The following is a 21,314-nucleotide window of genomic DNA, read 5'->3' on the forward strand; positions in this document are numbered from 1 at the left end:
TTGAATTTGGAGTGGATTTTTGTCACTTTTGGAGGCATTTTCTTGACCCCACATTTTGAATTTGGAGTGGATTTTTGTCACTTTTGGAGGCATTTTCTTGCCCCCACATTTTGAATTTGGAGTGGATTTTTGTCACTTTTGGAGGCATTTTCTTGACCCCACATTTTGATTTTGGTGTGGATTTTTGTCACTTTTGGAGGCATTTTCTTGACCCCACATTTTGATTTTGGTGTGGATTTTTGTCACTTTTGGAGGCATTTTCTTGCCCCCACATTTTGAATTTGGAGTGGATTTTTGTCACTTTTGGAGGCATTTTCTTGACCCCACATTTTGAATTTGGAGTGGATTTTTGTCACTTTTGGAGGCATTTTCTTGCCCCCACATTTTGAATTTGGAGTGGATTTTTGTCACTTTTGGAGGCATTTTCTTGCCCCCACATTTTGAATTTGGAGTGGATTTTTGTCACTTTTGGAGGCATTTTCTTGCCCCCACATTTTGATTTTGGTGTGGATTTTTGTCACTTTTGGAGTCATTTTCTTGACCCCACATTTTGATTTTGGTGTGGATTTTTGTCACTTTTGGAGGCATTTTCTTGACCCCACATTTTGATTTTGGTGTGGATTTTTGTCACTTTTGGAGGCATTTTCTTGACCCCACATTTTGACATTTCAGCTGATTTTTGTCACTTTTGGAGGCATTTTGCCCCAAGCCTTCATTAATTTCTCACCCTGAGGAGAACTTCCCAACATAAATAAACACATGAACTAGGATCTGAATTCCATTTAGTCGTAATTCTGCACCTTTTATCTTTTTCTAATTCCAAGTCTCTGGTATCCAACACAGGGTTTATTGTTACTCTTCACTCTGTTATTGCCTGTCTGACTCAGGCTGAAGATTCATTGCCATCGGGCAGGTAAGCGTTTGGTCTGTCCGGTAAGAATGATGTTTTGTGCTTTATTTCTGTCAGTGCGATTTATTGCCTTGCACTTTTGTTTTCCCCAACTACATTCATGATTTGAAGCCTTGAATAATCCCGCTTCAGTGTTCGTAGGCTCTGCTCTTAAGAAACAAAATAATTCTTCAGATAAGAGTATGTTGTCGAGCGAGTTCATCTTAAGATGCTTGAAATAAGAGCGTGAGCGGATGACAGGTGGAAACAAAGATGCTTTGCTGCCGTTTATCTTCCCCAGACGACTGAAGGTGGAAAGACGGAATATAAAGAGGGAATTGTGGAGTAAAAGAACAGATATTGGAGGGGGGAGTGTAATGGAGTCAATAGAGGAGCAGATAGACCGAGTGAATAGAGTGAAAACAGCGAGACGGGGAAACTGGGGTTTGAGAGTGTCGCCATTGAGAGCCGTTGCACTGGAGAGTCACAGAGAGAGACGTACACAAGAAAACACAATCAGTTCATAATAAACACAAGCCAGAATGTGAATCCATTTCATTTGAAACATTAAACACTTTTAATCGACCCTCTGTGGTACAGCGCCGCCTCCAGGTAACAAGAACACATTTGGATTGATACATCAAAATACAACAGTGTTTCTCAACTTGCTCAAAATCAAACATTTTAAGGACATAACAAAAGTATTAAGTAGCTAAGTATTGCATTTGAAATGTGTTTGCATTATAGCAATGGATTTAATGTTATATACATTTCATATATTGTAATAATCACATTACATTATGTAAATTAATATAGCATAACATTTCCGAGGAGGTGCAACGGCAACACGATTTGTGATTAAATATCAAATCTGTAATGTGTAAAAAAAATATTATAATAATGAAAGCAAACCCCAAAGAAGAGCTAATGAATAGACTCATTTATTAAGACAAAAACATACTTTATGTGCAACTGAAACACTCAGATTCTCATTTAATGAGGCCTGATGCTTGACTTGTATATCATTAATGATGACAGCAGCTATAATGCATGTCTGCACACACTCGCCAACACATCGTAGCAATTCAAGATGCCATCCGTCTAGATTTCTGTGACCATTATACAATGTTTTTGTGCAATATATATGATTAGAAGTGTCTTTCTCAGAAACTGAGCCGTTTGTGTGCTGCATCATTTCAGGATTTATATGCTTATATTGGTCTAGTCAAGATCAATGTCAATCTCTATTAGCCTACAGGAAAAAGTGACTGATTTATATACACTACATATATATATATATATATATTACAGTAGATATATCGTTTTTGAATACTGACTAAGGATAATTTGGTGTGATGCAACCGTATGAGACATATTGGCACTGATCTTCAACCCCTGTGCCATTCAACTCCAATGTGTTTTGTATGGAAGCGGGTATATACTGTATACATTCATAGAAAATGCCAATGGTGGCTACAAAATACTATTTGGTTCAGGTTCAGCAGTAACCTTGTCAAATGTAATGATCAGGAAAATTCGAATAAAACAAAACATCCTGAAGTTTTAAGCACATTTGACACGGTTTCCCGAGAACGACCCAGAAACAAACAAATGAAGTAATCACAAAGTACTCATTAAACACGCTAATAACAACAGCGATGCAAGGACATGACATTTCCTTCTAAACCAGTTACAACAAGTCTTGAATCAAAGAAATCTTTGGGTTTAATGAAAATAATTAATGAAGCTGAGAGGACTGATTGTGGATTTTAAAGCTTGTTGGGGACGAGGAATCCTGTCCTGTACATCAGAGGCACAGTGAGTACATTCTCATAGCTTTCATGAACAGCTAAACACACACGCTAACAACACACACAACATGTGACAAACAGCAGCTGTAGGAAGATCTCCGTGACTAAGGCATTGAAGCCCATTCCAAAAGCTTCCGTCGATCCGAGACGGAGAGGAAATGTGATATATTCTCAGTTGACTTTTGTGTACTTTTATTTTGAAATTTCTTGTTAAAGTTCCTGTTCCCCAGTCATGTGACGTCCTGTTTTCCCTCCGCGTTCATGTGTCTGGTTTTCATTGGTTCATTGTTTGATTACTTTGATTCAGTTCTAGTTTCTCATTGGTTTTGGTTAATTGTCTTGTTGTCTTGTTTAGACTTCTGTTTGTTCATTGCTTTTGTGACCCATGTCTGTGTATTTAAACCCTCATGTTTGCCTTTGTTGGTTGTTCAGGTATGTCACTTAGAATACTTTTCAACTCCTGTATAACACATCTGTGGGTCATTTTGTTATATTTTATGTTGTTATCACTGCACAATGTAGTTCATTACTAAATGCATTCCTATATATTTACTGTCATTATCACATTGAGAATAGCCTACGTGTATTCATGCAAAAGCTGAAATATGTGTCTTTCAGAGGCTTTACATGGAGTTAGCATGAAAATAAACTGCATTTTGAGCTGATCTGAGACCAGTGTGGACAGCACACTGGAGGTTAAGTCATACACTAAATTGGGAGCAAGGGAGCATCCTATAGCTCTCTATGCAGCTAAGTGCGTTCACTCCTAAAATCTGCTCAAAAGTTCAGTTTCATGCTGCAGATGGTGTTTGACTCACTCAGTATGTGATGATAATCAGTACATGGATTCAGAATTTTATAATGTATCATTTTTGTTTATTTTTAACATGGTTGGCCTTGATTTGATGATGCTGGCCATTACTTTTAATGAGAATTAATCATTCAGATTTATAGAAATTCAGCTGTAATGTCTCAAAAACATGAATTATCAACACTCCTGGACAGGGACGGATTACCAACCGAGCCAATGGGGCCCTTGACTTTAAGGCTGCACGATCTAGTTTGGATCATCCATTAAAAACCTCTTTCTGAACATCATCTATCCATAAAGGAGAGTCCAGCGTGTCTGATAACAAGCTTGTTCACGTGCCGAGGAATGCTTGAACCGCATAGTTTGGGCCCAGTTGTTATTTTTTTCCATTTATATTTTTGTAAAGACAATTACTATCATATGCAAGCAAACCGGGCATTATAGAGCCCAACAGTGCACGCCGGTGTATTCCCCATTCATTTCTTCCATAGACGTTTCATAATGTCCTCCATAAAAGAGCTCTGAGCCATGAACCAAACCAACCAGCTCCGAGGTGAATCACACCATCACAAACTCTCTTTTTTAGGCAAAAAAGTATTTGAAAATCGGACAAAAAGACAAAGACTGTGCACTTAACGTCTTTCACGGGGGCCCGGACTACAATCCCGTGAAGCATTGCGAAATATGTCTTTGAATAAAGAAACAATGGGAATATATAAAACTATTGATTTAAGATTGTAGATTATAAGTATAGAAACAAAATATGTTTTAGTTTATTGCGAAATATTGACTCGAAAACGTCATTCACAGGGTGTCATGGGAGGAGCCGGTCGCTCTGACGCACGTTTCGTGGACTTCATCGGCCGCGGTTCTCTGATTGGTTGATCTTTCTCCTCTTCGTCATGGGAAATGTAGTTGTTTTCCATGAAGTCCACTATCAAACATGATTTTTAAACAATGAAGTTGAAATAGTGATGGCTTCAGCGTAATCATATAACATCGATAAACAACCCCGTAGTTCACGGTAGGTCAGTCTTTAAAGGTTTATAAGATATTTGAAAGATCAATTTGTCTATGGGATAAATGAATGGGATTTTTACTTGCGTAACCCGACTCAAATGAATCAGAATCGAATCCGAATGGAAATGGAAAATATGTATGCTAGTGTCTATCCAAATGTCTAAAACTACACGTGTTACACTTTATGTACGAATGCCCCTGATAGCAAATGAGATCACCGTGGAAACGCAGATACGCAAACAAAACTGAACAATCGCCACCAATGAACAGCAAGTGAAAGAAGTCAAACAACAAAAGAAAGCAAACATCTGAAATCACTAAGTTGTCTCTAAGGTCTCCACTGAGGTTTTGTATTTTTTAAATGTGTGCTGATAGTTTGATACGGGACATGAAGGCACTTTGCTACATTTGGCAGAGAGTCGGGGACTGCTTAAACACGTCGACATGGATCACAAAAAGCACTCTTGACCCTTATCCTCGAAAACTATTGAACACCACACCCTTAAGTACAGCAAATCCCAGATTCCCATATTCTTAACCCTCTCGGACGTTGGGAAGTTCAGTCGACCCAAACATCCAGAGGCAATTTTTCATTCTACCTGTCACTGCGAGCCCCCAGATGAGAACAGGAATGTTTCCACCCAGAGTTGAGGAGCTCCGAGTGTGTCATGGGTCAACATTTGGTTCTATCCAAACTCGGATGTGGAACATTCCCTCTTGATATCTCCGACCTTTGACAAGGCATTGCATTCCCCAACGCTTAAGATGATGTATACAGGAGCAAAATGGCACCACTACCATAAACGATGAAGGTGTTCAATTGTCAACAAAGACGTTTTTCCAAACTACAAACAAATTAAGCATTGCAGATTTTTAAGGTTTACAATTAGCAACAAAGAGGATTATTGACGGTGATTTGCACAACTTTTTTCAGGTGACCTGAACATGTTCTTGACATGCTTCATGAGATGCATACATTCAACATACACACACAAAAACTCTATCTCAGAAATGTTCAGCCAATTTCAAGAAGAAGATCCCACACATTTATGCCCAGAACCCGCATAGTTTTCAGTAGACTATTGAGTGGATCCTCTTCATCCCCCTAACAAATGTAGCCAGTTTGAACGGGATGCCGTTCCGCCATTTCCAGCCCGGACTGTACATGTTGTTGCATTGTACTTGCATTAAAAGTACCTGCACTTTAACCTACCCCAACCCAAAACCCTAACCCAACCCTGACCCCTAAACTCTACCCCTAAACCCTGACCCCTAAACTCTACCCCTAAACCCTGACTCCTAAACTCTACCCATAAACCCTAACCCCTAAACTCTACCCCTAAACCCTGACCCCTAAACTCTACCCATAAACCCTAACCCCTAAACTCTACCCATAAACCCTGACCCCTAAACTCTACCCATAAACCCTAACCCCTAAACTCTACCCATAAACCCTGACCCCTAAACTCTACCCCTAAACTCTACCCATAAACCCTAACCCCTAAACTCTACCCCTAAACTCTACCCATAAACCCTGACCCCTAAACTCTACCCATAAACCCTAACCCCTAAACTCTACCCATAAACCCTGACCCCTAAACTCTACCCATAAACCCTAACCCCTAAACTCTACCCATAAACCCTGACCCCTAAACTCTACCCCTAAACTCTACCCATAAACCCTAACCCCTAAACTCTACCCCTAAACTCTACCCATAAACCCTGACCCCTAAACTCTACCCATAAACCCTAACCCCTAAACTCTACCCCTAAACTCTACCCATAAACCCTGACCCCTAAACTCTACCCATAAACCCTAACCCCTAAACTCTTCCCCTAAACTCTACCCATAAACCCTGACACCTAAACTCTACCCATAAACCCTAACCCCTAAACTCTACCCATAAACCCTAACCCCTAAACTCTACCCCTAAACTCTACCCATAAACCCTGACCCCTAAACTCTACCCATAAACCCTAACCCCTAAACTCTACCCATAAACCATAACCCCTAAACTCTACCTCTAAACTCTACCCCTAAACCCTGACCCCTACACTCTACCCATAAACCATAACCCCTAAACTCTACCCATAAACCCTGACCCCTAAACTCTACACCTAAACCCTGACCCCTAAACTCTACCCCTAAACCCTGACCCCTAAACTCTACCCATAAACCATAACCCCTAAACTCTACCCATAAACCCTGACCCCTAAACTCTACACCTAAACCCTGACCCCTAAACTCTACCCCTAAACTCTACCCATAAACCCTGACCTCTAAACTCTACCCCTAAACTCTACCCATAAACCCTGACCCCTAAACTCTACACCTAAACCCTGACCCCTAAACTCTACCCATAAACCCTAACCCCTAAACTCTACCCCTAAACTCTACCCATAAACCCTGACCTCTAAACTCTACACCTAAACCCTGACCCCTAAACTCTACCCATAAACCCTAACCCCTAAACTGTACACCTAAACCCTGACCCCTAAACTCTACCCATAAACCCTAACCCCTAAACTCTACACCTAAACCCTGACCCCTAAACTCTACCCATAAACCCTGACCCCTAAACTCTACCCCTAAACTCTACCCATAAACCCTGACCCCTAAACTCTACCCCTAAACTCTACCCATAAACCCTGACCCCTAAACTCTACCCCTAAACTCTACCCATAAACCCTGACCCCTAAACTCTACCCCTAAACTCTACCCATAAACCCTAACCCCTAAACTCTACCCCTAAACTCTACCCATAAACCCTGACCCCTAACTCTACACCTAAACCCTGACCCCTAAACTCTACCCATAAACCCTAACCCCTAAACTCTACCCATAAACCCTGACCCCTAAACTCTACCCATAAACCATAACCCCTAAACTCTACCCCTAAACTCTACCCATAAACCCTGACCCCTAAACTCTACCCCTAAACCCTGACCCCTAAACTCTACCCATAAACCCTAACCCCTAAACTCTACCCATAAACCCTGACCTCTAAACTCTACCCATAAACCCTGACCCCTAACTCTACCCATAAACCCTGACCCCTAAACTCTACCCCTAAACTCTACCCCTAAACTCTACCCATAAACCCTGACCCCTAACTCTACCCATAAACCCTGACCCCTAAACTCTACCCCTAAACTCTACCCATAAACCCTGACCCCTAACTCTACCCATAAACCCTGACCCCTAAACTCTACCCATAAACCCTGACCACTAAACTCTAACCATAAACCCTGACCTCTAAACTCTACCCATAAACCCTGACCCCTAACTCTACCCATAAACCCTGACCCCAAAACTCTACCCCTAAACTCTACCCACAAACCCTAACCCCTAAACTCTACCCATAAACCCTGACCCCTAAACTCTACCCTTAAACTCTACCCATAAACCCTAACCCCTAAACCCTGACCCCTAAACCCTGACCCCTAAACTCTACCCCTAAACTCTACCCCTAAACTCTACCCCTAAACCCTAACCCCTAAACTCTACCCCTAAACCCTGACCCCTAAACTCTACCCATAAACCCTAACCCCTAAACTCTACCCATAAATCCTGACCCCTAAACTCTACCCCTAAACTCTACCCCTAAACCCTGACCCCTAAACTCTACCCCTAAACTCTACCCATAAACCCTGACCCCTAAACTCTACCCCTAAACTCTACCCCTATACTCTACCCCTAAACTCTACCCCTATACTCTACCCCTAAACCTACATATACCCAACCTCAGTGGCAGCAAATGCGAATCTTGTGAGAATTTTGCAGAACAACATGTAGTTGCACATTAAATACATTGTATTCTATGTTAGTACATAGTAAATACAATTGATGTATTGTGGGACAGTAAAAAACAGTACAGTCGGTAGTGAGAATCATCATGGAAAATAATGGGAATAGTAAAAGTAAAATGTCAAGATGCATTTCGGTAATGAACATTTGGTGCTAAAGTGTCCTGAAAATAATGTTGCAATGCCAAAAATCTATGTGTGCCAATCAGTTCAATCTTAAACTGTTTATGACCGAAACCAGATAAAGGAAAAACCTTTCATGTGTTTATGTAACCGGCCTGCTCAACTCGCTCTGAGCGGGATTCGACCCGGCGCACTAACGAGGAGACTAAAGGCTACAGCCTCTAGCGTCAGTCGCTAGTGCGCTTCATGAGGCCAGGAGAGTGAGGTTTACACATACCGCACAGCTATCACATACCAGCTGGCTCCTGTTACATTTACATGGCCACATGTGTTTGCTGATTAAGCATAATCAGTGTAAGATCACTCAACGGCAGTCTGACTGCACATTATCCCTTAAGGGGAAATGTGACCTGAACATATTTTCATAAGATCCACCTGTGTGTGTTATGACAGCATGCAGCAGCATTCATCCTCTCTAAATCCCCTTTGTTTGCATCTAAATTCCTCTTTCTTTTTTTCTAAATCCCATTTTCCCATATTTTTGTTCACCTCCACCCAAATGTATCCTGACATTGTTCTGATCGGCTCTCACGACACAGCAGGGTCACAGGTCACGGCTGGAGCTGGGCTTGGCGACAGAGGGCACCGGGTGGAGGCTGAGCTCTGCTGCACGGGAGGGCGGAGTCACCGGCACATTCAGGGGCGTGGCTTGAGGCTGAGGCCACACCTTCCGCAGGAAGCCAATGAAAGAAGGACAGATGAACAGAGAGAGATGAGAGAGAATAGGCCACAGAAAGAAGATGAAATAGGGGTGAAAATGAGAGATGGAGAGAGAAAAGCGTTTAGAGTGTGGACTGGCCAATGATGTGCGGCTTTGGAGACTGTGGCTTCTCAGATGAGTTCATGCAAGACTCTAACTGTAGATCCTGCAGAAACAAACAAAACGTGACAGACAGTGGCACTTCTGCACTGCTCTGTGTGCTTGAAGTTAAGTCTTCATATCAAAAGCCCAAACAAATGGTTTTAAAAGAATATTCCTGGGTCAATACAAGCTCAATCGGCAGTATTTGTGACATAATGTTGAAAAACATTTTGGCTATTGGCTATGCCACTGGTTTAAAGTCAGAAATATGACTCTTATCAATTCATAAAAGCACTTGATTAATCTATCTGTTAAACTTGTGCATTGTTTGAGCTGTAAAGTTGTTCAATTTGTCGTTTTAGCAGGATTACAGGGTTCACAGTGTTAAGTCATCATGGATTGTAAAACTGGCCATAACTTCACACAGAAAGGTTAGTCTTGTGGCTATACTTTTGAAACAATGAGTGTTTTAACATTTACGGCTTGGACCCCATTCACTTCCATTGTGACTGCCTCACTGTAACACAGATTATTCCATTTTTTAAAGGAAAAAAGCATGTTTACATGATTTTAGTGTGATAAAATCCCTTAATAACCTTTTATGTGTGACGTTATATCCACTTTTACAACTGTGTTGCCATGGCGACATAACACTGAAACCCCTAAAACCATAAAACTGTAAAAAATGACAATTTAAACAACTTTGCAGCTCAAATAATACGAAATAATAAGAGTTTTAATTGAGGAATTAAAGTAAGTGATTTTATCAAATTCTAATTTCTGACTTTAAACCCTCCAAAATTTGGCCCCCATTCACTTCCATTGTAAGTGTCTCACTGTAACCTCCACTTTTGCCTTTTTTTGTTTTTCTAAATAAACTTTAGTGGTGCTAAACATTATCCCACAGCAGTTGAGCTGAACTTGTATTGAACCCGGAATATTCCTTTAATTTTAGGTTTGCAAATGACAAAATCAAATGCAGAATGCTGGAACACATGCACATCCATTATTCCACCCTTCCAATGTGTTTTCACCCATTTTTGTGTTTTTTCATTCTTCCTGTTTCTCATTCGCTAGAATAACATGTTCTTTTTATTTGCACAATCTGTTTCTCATTCGGTTTGCCACTGAGATTCCCTGATGTTACTCAAGCAAAACTGAGAGAGAGGGAAAAACCCCTGTACCAAAAAAATGGTGCTGTTGATGGATCTACAAACCTAAAGATATCAGACCGGCCTGCATTTCCACTGACTTGAGATTGGAAATATTCTATGCTTTTGATGTCCAAATGTTAATAGACATGTGCACAACACATTGAATAACCTGGTTAGAACGGCGATAAAGATGTTTACATGCATGCAAAATTGGGGTAATGGGCAATGATGTGTTTTCGAGCAGGGGAATGCAAGATCCCCCCCACCCCCGGGGCAGTCAAGGGCCCCTGGGCACTGGGTCCCATTGGCCTGGTTGGTCCAAAGTAATTTAATTCTTTATTTTTTTTATACCATCATTGGTTTGATATATCAGCCTGAATTAAAATTAAAAATCAACCAAATGTAAATTAATTTTATAGCCCTTTATAGCTCTTATATACTTTATAATCTTACTGTATGTTAACAGTTGCCTCATTTGTGTAGATTTTTTCTTCCGAGGGATTTTAAGAGAACCATCAGAGACAAAGTTCATACATAGATGAAAACATAAATCAGCACTGAGCTGTGAAAGAGCGACCACTGATTAAATGCTCTTTTGATATTTTGTGTTTTCTCAGATTGAAATCTCTCCACCAATCAGATTCACTATCAATCAAGCAGGAAGACACAATCTGCCGTCGAGTGACATTAAGACTGGAATCAGTTCAGTGGATGCACAAATAGCTTAAAAGGACTGGGCGTTTCACACTGATCCTGGATCAGAAGCGGAGTCAATTTGCAGTGTCATATGGATCTGCTGATCTCTAGAGACATGCTGCTCTGATATCCGCACTGAATGAACGATTCATGGCCATCTGATCTCACTTCCAGAGGGGTTTCTGCACAACACACACACACAGGGGCAAATTCACTAAACAAGCGGCATTTTGGCCGCAATCTAGTTTAACTTGGCACTAAATGGACTGAAATATAGGAGCATCGTGAGTAATTAAAATTAAGTAATTGTCTTTATTTTCAGCCCGTTCTATGTCAATTTGGTCTATAATTAGGTTTAATCTGGGCAACAGTGAGGGAGGCACTTACTGGGGACTGGGGAATGAATGGGGACCATTTTTGAAAGTCAGAAATGTGAAGCTTATCATTTTATAAAATAATTTACATTATTTCTTCTGTTAAAACTAGTTAAATTTGAGCCATTAAGTTGTTTAAATCACATTTTTTATGGTTGTTTTAGGGTTGACAGTGATATGTCGTCATGGCAACAATGTTGTAAAATTGGATATTACTTTACACAGAAAAGGTTAGTCAGCATTTTTATCACACTAGATTTAGATGACACTAAAATCATGTTAAAATGATTATTGTTTTACGTCTTGTGGATGTAATTGTGGCTAACAGTGAGTATTTGATTATTTACGGATTAGCACCATTCATTAACATTGTCAATCAATAAATTAAATGTTATAAATAGATATCATTTTCTGTTGATCATCACAGGAGTAATTTAGCAGATGGTTATAATTTCTTTAGTGAATCTGGTGCTAAAACAACAATATAAAGGAAATCAACATTCTACTTTATGTTCATGTACCCTAAAATCAATCCCATACTGCCGAATTACCAAGAAGCGCCAACTCGAATCAGACATCTTCAATTCAAAGAGTTCAGCATTTCTTGTGGTATTACTGATAGAATGCTGCACAAACAATTTCCAAATACTGGCTTATGGTCCAATGGAAACAGGAAGTAATCACTTTTACACAAACAATGGTGAACGCGTTTCGGAGGATGCATTTTCGATTTATTACGTTTTCCCTCCAGTGACAGTAAGGTTTATGGTTGGGGTTTGAGGTATGGCGTATGATTAATAAAATATGCATTCCTGTTGACTGTATTATATAGTTTGCAAGTATAAATACAGCTCACGTTTGGCGCCACCTTGTAGACGCTTCTCTCGAAAAAGGTTCAACACTTCCAGCTTCAGCCACTGGGAGCAGTGGTTCGAATTTCGGTAAGCACAGGCCGATTTCCACAGCACATCTTTCGACTTTTTGAATGAAAAAAAATGCAAAGAGCCCCGCAAATAAACAATTCGATCAACAAGCGCAATTAAGTATTATTGAATTCCGACTATTGTCAAATAATCCACTCTACCAACTATAATACTCTGAAATAGAAGAACTTGTCATTACGAGGTGAAATGTAAAGCAGAGTTTAGTTGTTAATGTAGTGTGTAATAGTTTCTCAAATTCTTTTTATGTTTCTTGAGAGAAACGTGACAAGTAAGCCACATCTGTTCAGTGGAGAGGACTCCTTGATGGCACATTCTTCCTCCTTCTGGGTTCGGCACCAGTTTAACAATTCAAGGGTGGCAAAGGAGGAAGCTGGGACCGGCTTAACACAAACACACACACACACACACACACACACGCAGCACACATGTGTCTCTCTCTCTCTCTAACTGTCGTCTCTGGCTCCCCTTTATCTCTCTCTCTCCTGCTGATTAGTTGACTCAGCACCGGCCGTGCACACTCACGGCCCAGCCACGCCCACCTCCTCATCACAATATATAAAAAATGTCACTTTAGCATCATAAATTCTGTTACCGTGATATAAAACTACTCATACCAGGATAAACGATTTAGGTTTTATAGCCCACCTCTATCTGTTGCCCAAAACAATTTCTCTCTTTCAATCACACTCACGGTCATGTACTGTATGGGGGATATTGGGAATGTTTATTGGGAACATATGAGTAGTTATCTCCCTGAAGGCACAAAAGGGGTTATGACTGACAGGACAGGAAGAGACACACACACACACACACATGTACACACTAGCACACACAATCTCACTCTGTGTCTATTCCCTGCTCACTAAATAAGTTTTAGTCAGAGGGTTTCTCTGGGGAGTGGGGAGGGATCAGCAGGTTGGCAGCTGTATCCAATGTGAAATTCTCTACATGTTTGGAATCCACAGAGAATTAACCAACACTGCAGTGAATGGCCAAACACGAACTGGCCCTAACATTATTGTGTTCTTTCTTAAAAGGAATATTAACACTCAACACATTCATTAAACTCATGCAAAAGCAAAAATAGCATAAAAAGTGACTGTAAATATGTTTTAATGAATGCTACCGTAACTGTACCTGGCTGCTCTGTGCGTGTCCATTGAAGTCATTGTTCCGAGGTGTCAGAAACGAGTCATGAGTCGTCGTTTTCTCTGTCCGTGGTACACTTGGATTTCCATCTTCCACTCCATTGGCCTTCCGAACACAAAGGACCTTCCGAAAACTCTGCTTGAAGTTGTCGGACAGAAACCCGTAGAGCAGTGGATTTGCGCAACTGTTGGCATACGACAGGATGACGACAAAAAAATACCACCCAGCCATGACGCTGTTCTCCGGGAGTATGAACACCAGGTTTACGATGTTGATGATGTAGAACGGCAGCCAGCAAAGCACAAACACAACCACAATAATCACCACCATGCGCGTCACCTTTCGTTCTGAACGCCGGCGCTTTGTAAATCCGGCCCGGGCGCCAGACGACTTCACCTTGACTACGATGAGAAGGTAACACATGCAGATGACCAGCAGGGGGCCAAAGAATCCGAGCGTTGCGGTGTAAAGGATAAATGCCGTCGACCAAACGTCATGTGGTTCGGGCCAACTCATATTACATGAGTAAAAAGTGTCCTGAACATCTGAGAATATCACCACGGGAAGAACAACGACAAACGAAAATGCCCAAACTGCAGCGCTAACCACTTTAGCAACCCGCGGCCGGCGCCATCTAGTGGAGCGAATAGGATGGACAACTGCTAGATAGCGGTCGATGCTCATCACAGTCAAACAGAAGATGCTCGTGAACTGGTTTAGCGAGTCTGCCGTCATGACAACGCGACACAGGAACGAGCCGAATGGCCAATAGGAAAGTGCGTTTTGTGTCGTTAGGAAAGGAATGCCCAAAATATAGAGCTCATCCGCGATGGCCAGATTCAAAATGTAGATGTTTGTAACGGTTTTCATCTTGGCGTAACGTAAAATCACGTAGATGGCGAGAGTGTTCCCGATCAGTCCAACGATGAACACGGTAAATGATATCACTGCGGTGACCATGGTGCTGCCTACTTGGAACGGCATACTTTGACCTGACACATTGGCAGTGTAATTCCCAAAAGGGGTCGAAATTCCTGAAAAACCCAAAGTAGTGGAGGAGTTATAATCCCCTAGGATGGGTCCTGTCCACCCGGATTGGTTGAATGACTCCATTCTGGATCTGAGAATGAGGGATAGAGAGAGAGAGATTAAAAAGGTCAGAAGCAAGTGTTGAGCTGAGAAAAGGATGAGTAAATGTACTGTATAAAAAGAGCACAGCGCTCAAAATGCTAATTGCACCAATGATTTAAGTATTTTTGAAACCGACTTTTCCATGTTACCAATATGCAGTGATAAATGTAGACCCGCTCGATGCAATCCGATCAGAAGTTATACTTTTAAGACATATGTTGGTGCGTCAATGGGGCTATACAGTGTGAAGCAGCTTGTTCCAGAGTCCATAGCTTTGACAGCATTTGTAAGAACCGTGGCTCACACTAGCTTCTCTTTGTGGATTTGTTAGATGGCTTGTGTTCATTTTAATGTCCTTGAGTATATTTGTTTTACAATGAGACATCTAAGAGACTGAATCTATGCAGGAACAAAAGACGATCACACCTCTGCCATATACTGTTCAGACCAGAGCCAAAACAATAAACCTGAAGCATTCAGACATGACACAACACATATAATGCAATCCCCTCTATCTCACTATCACTCTCTTTTAAGCAAAAAAAAGAGCGTTTTCCCACAACCCAACCACTGCGACTTTACACATGCATTGAAAAATTATAAATAAGGGCATGGTTAAGAATAAGTGCTCTGCTGAGTATCTTCTCAAACAAAGGAGAATTTTCAAAAATCAAAGGTTCTTTATTGGCATATATGTTCCATTGAGAGACTTTAGAATGTATCAAATCCATCACGAGGGTTCTTTACACTGTAAAAGGGTTCTTCAAAAATTGTTCTTTCAATAATTCCATTGACGGGTTCTTTGGGGAACCAAACATTTTTCTTCTATGCAATCGACGCAAAAAACAAAACAAACAAAACAAAAACTTTTTTGGAACCTATATTTTTAAGAGTATTCCTGACTGCACCATGCATGCAATTATTAATATTCAGAATATTTTTGCATGCTGAACAGACTGCAAAATACTGTAGTCCAGAGGTTTTTGACCTTGCCTAAAGACCCTGAGATACCCACCCAATCCAGGGATAAATACAGTAAAAAACTCGATTTTATTAGCAGCACTTTAGAATAACTATAGTAAGAGCATGAACTACCATTACTGCATAATATTACTTAACATATCATAATGTTCATTCAAAAATGTATGTTTTAATATAATATGTTTTATACTTATATCTTCTGGTGAAAAACTGGCTTTAGTCGATTCTTCGCGCCAAAAATGTAACGAGTGTTCCAACAAGCTCTCTTTTAAACTGAGAAAACATTCTATTTATATGACGCGGGAGCTCAATGCGGTGAACGCGGGAAATCAATGCACTTATTATTATCGGTGCTGAAATATTAAAACTTAATTTGGTAATGCTTTAGATTACAGCTCGCAGTTTACAGTGTAAGTACACCGAATTTACAGCATACATTTTTTTGTATTAATAGTGTAACCGCACAGTACGTACGTATAAGGGAGCAATATACAAAGTTTGGAGAATAAATGGGTAACATGCACCACTTCATTTTACAGCCTGCAAATGTTGCACGTACCCGATAATTACATGGAAAAAGGGGGTAACAAGTTGGACTTACACTGTAACAACATGGAACAATGGTAGATTTACACAGTAACTACAGACATTTATTTATTTATTTTTTGTGTGCAATATTTCTAATATTGCTTTTCCCTTTTTGTCTTGTCTAGTTTTAATTTTGCTTAACAACATAACTAAATCCTCTACTCTTTATATATAGATATATATATATATGCTATACCAATTATTATTACAAAAAGGTACGCTGTTAATTGCGGGTAGTAATCTAAATCGTTGCCCTTATTTTTCTAAATAACAGAAGAAATAACTCAGTGATGCGGGAATATTGTATTTGATTCTCATTCATTTTTAAATCTGATTCATGAAACAATCGTCTTATCTTACTTGTGTTTATCAAAATTGCGCAGCGGAGTGGAACAACCCTCGACAGACATGAGCAGATTAAATTAACATAAAAAAAACACCGAACAACATTTTAACAGAATGCAACAACATGTATTGAATTAGCAACGTGATATACCAACCTTTAGACGCGCGCGCTCTCTCTACATGGCACCCGTCTGTGGCATCGCGACAGGTGATGGCATCTGGTGCACGATTCACTCTGATAACGTATTAAACTTCCCCGTTACACACACAGAGAGAGAGAGAGAGAGAGAGAGAGAGAGAGAGAGAGAGAGAGAGAGAGAGTGAGTGAGTGAGTGAGTGTGAGTCAAGCCGCGCGGGTGCTCCATGCACACTGATTATCCCACACAGTAATCGTTCCTATAATATAATCAAAATCGAACATGATGTAACCATAACATAAACAACTCACATATGTCTATATTCCTCCGGATTATTGTTTCAGCAGTAACGCAAAAACAGGACAAACGATTGTAAGAGATCTTGATCCATAAAACTTGGTGAACGTGACTCGGATTCTGATGACGGTGATGCGCGTTTCACGGGACCTCCTCGCGGCAGCGCACCGGCGAAGTAAAAAGGAACCGTTCACACTTGATTGTTCTTGCTTTCAAAACAGATAAACAGAGAAGTGAATTAAACAGAGACGGGTTTAATAAGAGCTTGACATGGCGTCTTTAAAACGCATGGACTCTTCACACTGCGCTATTTTTCTAAATTAAAAAATTAAATAATACATTTTTTTTTTTTTTTTTTTTTTTACAGATGCTACAGTGAAAAGAAACCCTGTTAATTGCTGAACGGGTAAGTTACCTGAACATATTGGCTACTGTAAAAAATGATCATATATTTAACAAGACAATATGTAATTTTACGGTAAAATTTTACTGTAGACTGCCGGTTTTACCGGAAAGATGTTTTATGAGAAAAGTATGATTTTTAATGAGTAATTAACAGTGAAAATGCATATTTTGTTAAACAATAGAACACATGTACCTTTAACGGTAAATTATTGTAAATTAGGGTAAAAAATCAATACTAGTGCGTTCCCAGAATTCCCTGCATGACCCATCACATTTAGTGATGTATTATGGGAATAGTTTCTGCTTACATTGGAGTGTGTTGTATTATTCTATGTTATATTTTATGTAGTTTATTTAATGTTTTGTGTCACAGGTGATGTTCCCCTGATCATGTTTTGTGTTTGAGCAAGTGAAAAGCAGACTTTTATAGTTACAGATTTATTTATATTGGATCATTTAATAATATAGAATATTTAGGCATCAAAATTACATCCGATAACGCCTGAAACATCGTAACCATATTTTTTATAGTAAATGTCTGGCAAATACAGCTACCGGTATTTTATAGTAAATGTTAACAAACTTGCACTAGAAGGACGTCTTTGATCGTTGCGCAGTATCTCGCTGTTTTTCAGCATCTCACGCAGGAACTCCGCTTTTTTAAGATGCTATTTGAGGTTAAAAATAACTTTTAAATAAGCATCTTGGTGTGCTCCATTTTATTCATTGTGCTGCATCTTGTTTTGTTTTAAGGGAAGAACGCTTTCGGTCTGAATGTCCCCTAAAAGAGATAAAAAGTGATGCAAACCATTGGCCAAAAACATGCATTATTGCATCCCATGCAGCTGGAGCGAAGGACTCGAGACCCATTTATATATATAAGAGATGGAGAGAGGGAGTCATTTTAATTGTGCCTATAACCAGAGGTGGTTCTAGTGGGGAGCCAGGGGCCAGCAACCTGCCCCCCATGTGCCCCCCAAGGTCGGACGGAATTTTGGTGCCACCCCAGACTGATCACGTTGTCCTACTCCCCCATGAAAAATTCCAAGAAGGTGCAATTCAAAGAAGAAGCGCATGAATCACAGGTGTCTCCCCGCGCGCCTGACATTTGCACTGAGGTTTGACAGCGGCACGGCACCTCGTTACATAATTCACTTCTCAGCGGGAAGCAGAGGTCCTGTACCCGTATCTCACCCACGGCTGGTCAGTTAATCTTGATAATGTGGCAAATAGATGCAGCCAAAGAGATGCCTGTGTAACTCAGAGTTGAGGTACATGGCACACTGTTCCAGCTCTCACAGCAACAGATGGTGTTTTTCATCACGTTATGAACAGTGAGGAGAATACAATGAGCTGTGAGCAATATTTCTTTGAAAACCATGTGTAAAATGTTTCTACCTGATGAATATATCACTGAAATGTGTTGTGAGAAATCACACCTGTCTCTGTGGCAGCGCTGGACTGTAAACAGCAGCCCATGCTTTTTTTGGCCAATCAGTAACGCTCAAGCGGAATCGCCCATGGCCAGTCAGATTTCTGTTTTTTTTTTTTTTAATTTTTTTTTATTCCTTTTTTTTTTTTTAATGAGATACAATGATACACCCTCATATTACTCACACCAAAAAATATGAGAATACATTTAAAGATCTGATGTTACTCATAAGCATGACAAACTCTCAGGGCGTTACAAGTGGACAGCGTCAAAACAGCCAGTTCCAGTTCTCTGTCAGCACACACACCAGATTTAACACATGCTAAAACATTAAGGGTGGATGTTGCAGAATGCGAAAGGTGATCGATTGAAGTCAAGTTCGTTCATGTGTAAGGCATGCATTGGACTGACAGGTACACAGTGGGATCATTACAGATATTGATTACATTTGTGATTTTGAGAGTCTTCTTTTCTCTCTGATTCATCAAAAGTTTCCTGCTAACACATGCAGTGTTCTTCTTTCATCAATGGCATGTCGGGCTATTTTATATGGAGGACGAAACCTGCAAAAAAAGTAAATACTGTTCACAAATGCATAGATGCACAAATACATAAATAAATCCATATTCTTGCATAATTAAGTATATAAATAATTAGGCTAAATGTGCAAAGAGATATACAAACAATTCTCTCATTATTTACTCACCCTCATGCATCCCAGATGAGTGACTTTCTTTCTTCAGCAGAACAAAACTGAATATTTTTAGAAGTATATTTCTGCTCTGTTGGTCCTCACAATGCAAGTGAATGGTGACCAGAACTCATAAGGTCCAAAAACCACATAAAGTAATCCATAAGACTCTAGTGGTTTAATCCATGCCTTCAGAAGTGATATGATAGGTGTGGGTGATCAACAGATCAATATTTACCACCGTTGACCAGCAACAACCATGTGAAAGTCACTTCCACACCAGAATATGGAAGTGAAAGTGAAAGTGTAGATTTTCAGTATTAAAAAAAAATTATATTTATGGATTTAGCCACTGGAGTCGTATGGATTACTTTTATACCACCTTTATGTCCTTTTGGACCTTCACAATTCTGGTCACCATTCACTTGCTTTGTATGGACCTGCAGAGCTGAAATATTCTTCTAAAAATCTTCTAATAATGCCTTGCAGAAGAAAGAAAGACACACACATCTGGGATGGCATGAAGGTAAATAAATGATGAGAGAATTTTCATTTTTGGGTGAACTATCCCTTTAAACTATTGAGTGATCAATGTCAAAGGTAGCGGTTAACTGCCCTAAATTGTCTATGCATGCATTCACACTGAAGAGTACATAGTCATCAGATAACACAGTTCTGTCGATGAAGTTTTACAGGTCCTGTTGTTAGTGTGACTCTGTATCTTCTCACTTTACATTTTAGGATCTTAAAGCAAAGGCAAACATAGTCAACCTCAGGCAAACATAGTCAAGCTCAGGCAAACATGGTCAAGCTCAGGCAAACATAGTCAAGCTCAGGCAAACATAGTCAAGCTCAGGCAAACATAGTCAACCTCAGGCAAACATAGTCAAGCTCAGGCAAACATAGTCAACCTCAGGCAAACATAGTCAAGCTCAGGCAAACATAGTCAAGCGCAGGCAAACATAGTCAAGCTCAGGCAAACATAGTCAAGCTCAGGCAAACATAGTCAAGCGCAGGCAAACATAGTCAAGCTCAGGCAAACATAGTCAAGCTCAGGCAAACATAGTCAAGCGCAGGCAAACATAGTCAAGCTCAGGCAAACATGGTCAAGCTCAGGCAAACATAGTCAAGCTCAGGCAAACATAGTCAAGCTCAGGCAAACATAGTCAAGCTCAGGCAAACATAGTCAAGCTCAGGCAAACATAGTCAAGCGCAGGCAAACATGGTCAAGCTCAGGCAAACATGGTCAAGCTCAGGCAAACATAGTCAAGCGCAGGCAAACATGGTCAAGCTCAGGCAAACATAGTCAAGCGCAGGCAAACATAGTCAAGCTCAGGCAAACATAGTCAAGCTCAGGCAAACATAGTCAAGCGCAGGCAAACATAGTCAAGCTCAGGCAAACATAGTCAAGCGCAGGCAAACATAGTCAAGCTCAGGCAAACATGGTCAAGCTCAGGCAAACATGGTCAAGCTCAGGCAAACATAGTCAAGCTCAGGCAAACATAGTCAAGCTCAGGCAAACATGGTCAAGCTCAGGCAAACATAGTCAAGCTCAGGCAAACATAGTCAAGCTCAGGCAAACATAGTCAAGCGCAGGCAAACATAGTCAAGCTCAGGCAAACATAGTCAAGCTCAGGCAAACATAGTCAAGCGCAGGCAAACATAGT

The 21,314-nt window shown here is 40.3% G+C and overlaps 1 protein-coding gene across 1 annotated transcript; it reads right to left on the reverse strand.

The window, feature by feature from the left end:
* Positions 1-9,056: 9,056 nt before the first annotated feature.
* On the reverse strand, positions 9,057-17,221 carry LOC127651789 (somatostatin receptor type 5-like). The gene is made up of 4 exons (XM_052137798.1): positions 17,134-17,221; positions 16,841-16,936; positions 13,629-14,760; positions 9,057-9,387 (listed from the first exon to the last, which is right to left on the reverse strand). Exons 3-4 carry the CDS (start codon positions 14,751-14,753, stop codon positions 9,304-9,306), a joined length of 1,209 nt encoding a protein of 402 aa, XP_051993758.1. The 5' UTR covers positions 14,754-14,760; positions 16,841-16,936; positions 17,134-17,221; the 3' UTR covers positions 9,057-9,303.
* Positions 17,222-21,314: the final 4,093 nt, after the last annotated feature.

This window comes from Xyrauchen texanus, chromosome 11 (genome assembly GCF_025860055.1).
Source record: "Xyrauchen texanus isolate HMW12.3.18 chromosome 11, RBS_HiC_50CHRs, whole genome shotgun sequence".
Classification (NCBI taxonomy): domain Eukaryota; kingdom Metazoa; phylum Chordata; class Actinopteri; order Cypriniformes; family Catostomidae; genus Xyrauchen; species Xyrauchen texanus.

Excerpts from the sequence above, each read along its gene's own strand:
- LOC127651789 (XM_052137798.1), bottom strand. The coding sequence starts at position 14,753 with ATGGAGTCATTCAACCAATCCGGGTGGACAGGACCCATCCTAGGGGAT. Across the intron at positions 9,388-13,628 it reads GACACGCACAGAGCAGCCAG|GATCTACAGTTAGAGTCTTG; the intron begins GTACAGTTACGG and ends TTGTTTCTGCAG.